Raw genomic sequence first — 9,173 nt, 5'->3', positions numbered from 1 at the left:
TTGGAAGATATATAAACCTAAATTGTATAAAATCTTTTGGGGGAAATATTTCCACTAATATCTATTACATATAATATTATATCATAATTATTTTACCTATAAAATAAAAAATAATATTATTAGTTTTGATTTTAGCTGAATGCACCAGATAATATATTTTTTTTCAGTGCTTTAAAATGTTGTAATAAAAGAACTGGACCTTTGTTTATTATTATCGTATGGTATAGTTTGGTATAATATTACAAGTTGCAATAATAATCAATACTCATAGCTTGATTTTGGTATTTGCCATCATATCCACAACTTTTATCTGTGTTGCCATGGTCTTTAGTAAGGAATGAATGAACAGGAAAAGTTCAACCAATCGCTGACCAATTGCTCCAACTACTTATGAAAGCTAAACTCTGATTGTTGCTATTGTTTGCTATTGATTGCTTCTTACCTCAAACAAAGCCATGTTTTTGCCAGTGTCCATTTCTGAACTGTTGATAAATGGGGAGCTTTCCTTGGGATTTCCATCTCCTGCAAAAAAAGAAAAATATGCATCATTATTCACTTTGATCCAATTTGGAAAGCAGCAGAAATGCAAATGAGAAGCACTCTGTTACTTGATATCCTCATGAACGATGTGTTTGTACATAATCTCTGCATCTGCTGCATCATGGGAGCTGAGCAGTTAAGGAATAAAAGCAAAAAATAAATGTATGCATATGTACCAGTGCTGAATATCTACTGCTTGTCAGATCATTTATTATACTCAAGGACGTAACTACAGCCATGGAAGACCATGTGCCTGTTATTAGGCCAGAGAAGCACAGGGGACCCAGAGCTCTTGGCTATACAGTGGTTTATGCAGTTACAATAGCATTTGATGAGAATGAGTGGATAAATGTTCACATACTTTGATAATATCTATATGATTGCTATAAAACAAATAATTCTTCTACTGATACAGAGTATACTTTTTAGGATGTTAGACAAGAATCCTTAATTAATGTACCATGGTGCCCTTCATACATAGACATGTGACTGGAAAAAGGACCTGATTTAATAAAGCTCCCCGAGGCTGGAGAGGATTCACCTTCATCAGTTAAGCTGGGTGATCCAGCAAACCTGGAACGGATCTGATCTAGAATTCAAAACATTTGCTAGCATCAGCTTCACTGATGAAAGTGTATCCTCTCCAGCTGTGGAGGTGCTTTAATGAATCAGGCCCAATGAGAGAGACTAAAAGAGACACTCTGTCCGCTCTGATGACTAGATAAGTAAAGTACTGTCTTTGGTTATGTAAATGGAACCAGCCAAGGCACAACATAACTTGGAACCACAATACAATGCCTACAACTCCTGGACCAAGTTCTTCTAAGACACATAGTTAGGTCAAACAATGATATATCTTTTAAAGCACTGAGGAGGAAACCCTAATAACAACCAATAAAAATTAAAAACACAAATAAATCACTGAGTTGTACAACTGTCTATTTTAGGCATGCTCACAAATGTCCCTGGCTATCCTGGCATTCTAGGCTAGGCCCATGTTGGCTACGCAGAAACTGGCCCTACGTACACCTATTTTTTTCACCTTGGAATGGATTGTACTTTTCTTTTTCAAACATAAAATTGGATTTAAATGTTACCATTTTGGGTACTAATATATCTGAGCAAACTTTATATTTAAAGAGTACCTGTTGAGCTGAGTATACCGGTAGTAGAACAAGTGTCTCATGGAGTATGTTACCTATTCCTTGCTAACTCCTAGCAACAGTACAATAAAATGTACTGGCCTAATATGGCAGGACTGAATACTGGTTTACAGATAGGTCAAATTGAGGGGTAGTCTGAAAAGAAGACAGCGATGGGTGTTTCAGTGGAAGAAGGGGGCAGAAAGGGCAAAATGAGGGTGAAATTATTAATTTAGACAGGTTTAATAATGGGGACTGATTGCAAGGAGGGGGGTCTGTTTAGAAATATATTTGCTGGGGTTTTGAAAAATGTTTGAGAGGGTAATACTGTATTCTGCTTTGATGCTAACAGGCCTTTTAATGGCACTGGTCTATGGGTATCTATACTGACTCAAAATGCAATACAAGAGCAAGAACACCAATGACAACAAGCAAAATATAACCTCCTCCCATAAGATTCTATGGTCACCCTAGGTGCCAAAATATATATACACAAACCTAATATAAATATTTAATACCATTGACAATCTTAATTTCACAATTCTCTATTATTACGCCATAATTCTTACAAAGGTGTTGTTGAGCTTTAATGCTCGTTACTTTCCCTAATATGAAATGCATTTGTCCCAGAAAATGGCAACATGATGAAACCACGACTGTAAAGGAAAGTATGTGGTGTAATTAACACAAGCTTACAAAGACAAGTACCTACTGGGGAGTACTAGTACAAAAGGTCATGCTCTGTAGTTGGACTGTGGGAAGCACCAGAGCTATAACAACCACAGAGATGTAAGTGAAGTGTACCAAACGCATGGAACAAAGTCTCCAAGCAGAAATTTAACAGCATTGCTTTTATGTTGGACAAGCACTGAGCTCTTTTCTTGATGAGTGGAGAATCAATTAAGACATTCTGCAGCAGTAAAGTAGAGGAGTGAACAGACGGGGTCTGCCTGTAACTCCCAGTATGTTGTCATCACCATCCCCATCATTCCCCTGATAACTACCATCATGCTGCTCTCCTCATTACATATGTAGACTTTTATGTCATTATCCAGAAGTGTCATTACATTTAACCAGAAACTCGGAATATTTCCTTTTCCTCACTCGGCAAGGTAAACCACCCAGTCCTTTTCTTTCAAGGTTTTACATTGAAAGTGATAACAAAAAAGCAACGTATTTCTTAAAAACAATAAAGAGAAGCACAGGGAAATTGGGAGCTCCCCATACTTCTTCACAAAGAGTCAGAAATCAATTTGGAACTTTAGCTACACAAAAAAGAAAATTCCTGATTTAGAATCTTCAAATAAGAAAGGTTCCAACTCAATCCCATAGTTCAGTACAGGTGGGTTTACGTTTTACACTCCTCTGCAATTCCCAGATGTTAGTGCCAGCTCGCTTTTGCTGGTAAACCTTATAACTTGCAATCAAAAGAATACTATACACAGCAACGCAGGAGTTTTCTCTTTTATTCAATTACAGCCAGCAGGAGCAAACTCTGACGCGTTCTTGTGCGAAATGCGTCAGACTTTGTTCCTGCTGTCTGTGAAATGAATAAAAAGTAAATAAAATAAAAAAGATTTCAATGGTCTCCAGTCAAACAAGTGCTGATATTGTCCTTGGTGCACTAAAGTCTGTTAACAAACATACAATGAATTATCCATCATAATATATTTGTTTGACTTGAAGTGCTAGATTTCTCTATCAGGTAAAACTGTATATCCAGGAAAATGCCCACATGTGTTTTTTACAACTAGGCAAATTCTAGGTTTGCTTAGAACTATACTGGAAGTAATATGCCTTCTCCAACTCCAAACTAATTATATATATATATATATATATATATATATATATATATATATTGGGAGGGGGTTGAGATGTAGAGATCTGGAGTTTTTCAAAAAGAACACCAATAAGTTTTCCCCTGTCACCAGCGCTGACAATGTCATAGTACAAATGCTAGTGCTGAGTGCAGCAGGTGTTCAGCTTGTAAAAGGTCAGTTGGCATTCAGACATGTGTATTAACTGAGACTCCCTAGAGTGATAATTGTAAAATTATACAGCAGAACACTTAGTCTTTTGGGTATAGCAAATTGTAATGAAGACACTGATTTAACAAAGGATTCTTCAAAGAAAGGTTTAAAGTGAACCTGTACTATGCCTATACCAGGACCAGGACCTCCCCTGCGGACCTATTCTGCATCCATCTGCAATGTAGCAGTATTTGACTCTCCCTCCTAAGGTCCCATAGAATAACAATAAGTATGGAAGCAGTCAAAATGGTGCCCCGTGATGGTAGATAGGTGAAACTAGCATAGCTCTAAAGTGCAACACAACTACTGTACCCAAAATAAAAAGTTTACAGTTTGGTGGAGTGTTTGCTTTAAAAAAATTGTTACAATTTGCTACAAAACTTTTCTTCACCTTTAATCAGAATTTTGGTTTACCAGAGGAATATTTCCCTATTTTACCCATATGCTTGTTTTCCAAAAGAGTCAATGATTGGTTTCTTTTCAAAATAATACATTTCCATTAAAAATATGTTTAAAATTATTAAACTAGTAAAATCAAAAACTCATAATTAAAAACTGCACTTCAGAAATTAACTATTAAGCTAATCAGTGTAAAGACTCTTCATTCCTTTCTAACAAGGTATACTTCAATAAGGGTAATTGGCTACGGACCTAACTAACCTTAGGGTGCACATGTTATCACAGCTGTGTTGAGAATATTATGGGATGAAGACTGATGTCAGTGGGTCAATGTGTGGTTTTGAAATTTGTTGGTGCTATATAAATACAGTGAATAATTTATATGTTGTAATTTTGTTTCCTTTTAGTTTTTATAACCAGGGCACCAATATTGCACTCTTGTCCAACCAAACAATTTAAAATTGCCTTGTGCCAAAGCATTTAAAAAATGACATAGACAAAAGAAAGAAGAAAAATCAGGACTTAAACAGCGCAATAATAAAAAAAAAACGAAATTTTATACATATATATATATATATATATATTTTTTTTATATATTGTCTTTAACAAACCATAGTGCTATAACATTTATGACTGAACAGAACAAGATCATATTCAGCAGAATAACTCTGGATAATGTGATATTATTTCTTTTGCCTAAGGCTCCACATTTCACCCATATTAGGGTACATGTTTCACAAGTAGAAAATGCTTCATCAGGAGAAAAAAGTTTATCATGAAAAGAGTTAATTTCTGCAGTTATTTCAAAACTGAACCATCCCTAAACCATGACTATACAGAAGATACAGGAAAGGGAGAGAAGACATCCATCTGATCTGAGATAGTTATGGTGGAGCCATTTGTTAAAGACTAGTTTTTATTAGTATATATTAAACTAGTTTCTTTTATTGACACAATTTTTCTTATTGTATTGTCAATAAAGTCCCTTTCTTCTGCCTGCTTTCTATAAAATTTTATAACCAAGGCAAAGTTAAATATTTATTAGGCACTACGTTTAGCATAGAGAATGGAAGAGTCAGAACTTATAATTACTATGTATGTTTTCACAGGTGATATTCTTCTTTTCCCAGAAATAGGAATAAAATTATCACAACAAATAAAGATAGAAAAAGCAATAAAACCTTGACAATTATTCCAACCTTCCCCATGCTACTAAGTGCTATTTGCTGATTAAAAAAAAGTGCTTGTCTTATTGTCTCTATTCCTATCAAAGAGACGGAGAAGTAAGGGTTCTTGTCACTGACATGGTCACAGAGAGCACTAAAAACGATCGGCCATAACAATTGACCACTCTATACAACAAAAATACAATTGTCTCAATTTTGGCTTTTTTGAAACAATAATTCAGTTCCAGATCAGGGCTTATTACACAATTGGTATTAAACTATAAAAACAACAAACTGTAAGGAATGTTGCATACCCACGCAACAACCAATCAACAACAAAGCATACATTTTATAAGATACATTTTGCCTACAAGGGTGTACAACATTTTAATGTTAACCTAATTTGCCTATAATCAGATTTTCCAGGGCCAAGAAACTAAAGGGAACTGCTCCACAATTAGATTTAAAGGTATTTAAAGTCTATTTATACTTATGTGTTGCATTAATGTGCAGTAAAATTCTCTTTTTTCCATATAGGATGGCACCCTAATGCAAAAGTACAGCAGTTGCCAAGGTACAATCCATTGGCAACTCAATTTAAAGGATTGAGTTGTCGTAAAGCAGAACAAAGTTTTGGTTGGTGATTTTGTGCCATAATCCGCAAAGTATTTACAGCATTATGTTCTGATAATGGAGCAGACCTTTTTGTAGGTGCCGTAAAGTGATGACAGGTTAAGAAACCGGCCATAGGCATCCTCCAAATCTGCCATTCTCACCCCTAACTCCATGACAGACTTCAAGGTCACTGGTGATGCAACTTTTACACATATGCCAATGGGGTCTGGGTTTATATGCATTGTTTCCCTGTACAGAGCCAGGCTCTACATGGCATGGCTCATGGACCATGCAGGATAGGCAAAAAACAAAAAGCCACCAGGGGCCAGGAAAAGTTTTGCATGCCTCTTCTACCAAAAAACTCTGACATTTTTTAGTTTTCTTTTTAGGAAACCACCCCAGAGTTCCTAGTGCCTTTTAAATTGAACCTTGGATGGGATGCCTTCCCATCCTATGGATGGAGAATGGCAGAAAAGGCACTGTGCTCCATGACAGCGTTGGTGATAAGTGGGAACAAAGTTTTATCTAATTAAATAAAGATTAGTTCATGAAAAAATACATAAAAAAATATCTAAATATTGGTGCCATCACAATGTGGACAATTGGGGACATGCTTGGTATTTACCAAATTGGTATTGGTATATAAGTGTAATATATCTCCAAGCATATTAATTTATTTACTATGTGAACAGGCTAACCTGCTATCCCAAAAAAAGCTTTAGTATGTTACTGTAATTGTTTTAAATAAATCTGCCTAATTTGGTAAATTATACTTGATTATAATGCCATAAAGGTTCTTTTTTAGGTACATCCTGTAATGGAGTGAAAACTCCCAATTATTCCTCTGTGTTATCACCCCATCACATGTATTCCCAATAGAAACTTCAAGTACCCATTCCTACACAAATTCCACAAGCATAGCCCACTGTATTTACTATTAATAAGTATGTTACTATATATAAGTATGTCCAGATCAATGTGTTGCCTAGAAGCACATGCATATAGACAGAATGTGGCTAAAAAGGGCTGAAGGAAATCAACAACACTGATGCAAAGAAGGCTAAAAAAAAGTGACAGCATCAACAGCGCTTGATTTTGAAAAGTACAATTAATTCTAATCCACAGTGATTTAGCAAAATAAATGTCACCCATTTAGTGTTTACATTTATTTAAATCATGAATTGATCGTCTGCAAAAAGCATATTCACACATATACTTCACTTTTCAATTTATTATTTATTTATTTATTGCATCAAGCCTATTGTGTCCCCTCATCATTCCAGCACAGGAGCCTATAATTATCACAGTCACCAGCATCATTAGGAAGCTTCTTTCTCATCATCAGAAAACAATACCTTTAATTACAGCAACAAATGACCATAATCAGCAGGTGCAACATAATCTGCAGCCCTTCACCATCATCAGTATCAAAAAAAGATAACCCAATGAGTGTAGAGCCACATGTGAAATAAGAAGGGTTTATGGATAGAACAAACATATTCTGTAATTTATTTACATCAACCCTTAATACTATTATCAAATATAGAAATTGACTGCAACTTCAATAACCTCATTGCATTAGCATCCAGGATCAACACTAAACATCAAATTTTGTAGCAATGATATAAACATTAAAATCATTGGCTTCACCCAATTTTTTATGGTAAGAAACATAACAGTGGTGTCTGGGTTGTGTAGGGATTACTACTGCTACTTATCAGTGGTAGGTTCCTGTATTCAATATCCATAGGAGCGTCATCCGCACTGAGTTTGTATATTTCCTTGTATTTGCTTTGATGTCCATGCATACAGTATAAATAATTCGTTTTAGCCAATCTTGCCTTAAAAAGAACCTTTAATATTCCAAACAGGAGACCAAAAAGCAGACAACACAAGGTTATATCAACTTCCCACCTAGGATTCCACCAATGCAGTTTCGAAGCCTCCATGGCAATAGAGAAGCTCCTGTATTGCATTGACAGAAAGATGATGACAGAATGGGGTCTTAGGGAAGATAACAGCCTTGTAAACCCCCTCCAACCCATTCATCTTCTTTTCACTATTAATTAGAATTTCATAAGGCACATAGAACTTTCCTCTCTGCTTGTGGTTCCATAGCTCCATCAGACACAACTGGCTACAGGTACATCCACCTGTAGGAAATGACAAACTTGTGCACAGCTTTGACCAACTGTGCTCTCCAACTGGTTTATTGCAACCAGAAAAAGGTTTTAGATGGGCCTTCTGAACATCCAATAAGATATTGTGCATATCTTGATCATAATACATTACTAGGCAATCCTTCAGAGAGCTAAAAATATTTCTACCCTTTACTCCAACCATTTTTACAAAGTGACCCAGTTGTATAAATACTCTCATCTATCTCTTGTGATGCATATAGCTCAGTACAGAGCCGTCTCCTTTGTACTCTGTAGCTTGCTATTGAATATTAGTAATACCTAGAGAATAAGGGAATGTAGAGGGAAAAAACAGCAACTGGAAGTTCTTCTATTAGAGCCATGAAACTAACATAACACTATTCTCAATTGCTATGTGTAACAAAATTCCATTATATAACTAATCATTATCAGTATGGTAACACAGCTCATAAAAATCCGCTCAATAAAAATTAGCATGATCTTCTTCCCCAAGGGCTACTCTTCCAATATCATCTCTATGCAAGCCTAAGCTTCTGTTTTCATTACGATTACAAAGCCCTCAGTGATCATCACTTGCATGTAGTCCAAGAATATGCAGTCCCTCAACGTTATGATAAGAGGAGGAATGAATCAGTGGGGCAAAATAAAATTGCCCCCATTTTTATGGTAATAAGGTCACATAGAGTATTAGAGCTGCTCAAACCAATTATGGATCTGCAAGGAAGCTTCCTGGCCAAGGACCTTCACAAACAAAGGGACATGCTCACCGAGGCAGTGCAAAAAATCAATGGTGATGTATCAGGTCAACGAATCAGATTTTAGATCAGCCAATAATGAGTTCTCACGGGTTTATTGGATCAATTTAGATTGCAGATTATCACTTCTTCCTGCATGCTCGTATTAAAAAAGATGTAAACCCAAACTGAAAGACATTTTGTCTTTGTGTCATAGCAAATTGCATTTTTAAAATGTACAGGTGCCTATCAGAGGTTCCGATCCCATGCAGCATGTTTGCAGCACTGCTTGCACTCCAGTGATAGCTTCATTGCCTTTTTTGTATTAAGAACAGTGGACTATGCATGCATTATAATAGGCATTTGCAATGTCCATCAGAAACTCACA

General features: G+C 35.9%; 1 protein-coding gene across 1 annotated transcript in view; it reads right to left on the bottom strand.

The window, feature by feature from the left end:
• SLC12A5 (solute carrier family 12 member 5) overlaps positions 1-9,173 on the bottom strand; it is a 66,686-nt gene that overhangs the window by 49,589 nt on the left and 7,924 nt on the right. The window contains exon 2 of the mRNA XM_072403801.1: positions 443-522. Within this exon, the coding sequence (XP_072259902.1) occupies positions 443-522 (80 nt within the window). The remainder of the gene's footprint in view (positions 1-442; positions 523-9,173) is intronic.

Source organism: Pyxicephalus adspersus, chromosome 3 (assembly GCF_032062135.1).
Source record: "Pyxicephalus adspersus chromosome 3, UCB_Pads_2.0, whole genome shotgun sequence".
Taxonomy (NCBI): Eukaryota; Metazoa; Chordata; class Amphibia; order Anura; family Pyxicephalidae; genus Pyxicephalus; species Pyxicephalus adspersus.
Note: the sequence above shows the minus strand (reverse complement) of the source record. Positions and strands in the feature narration are given on the sequence as shown.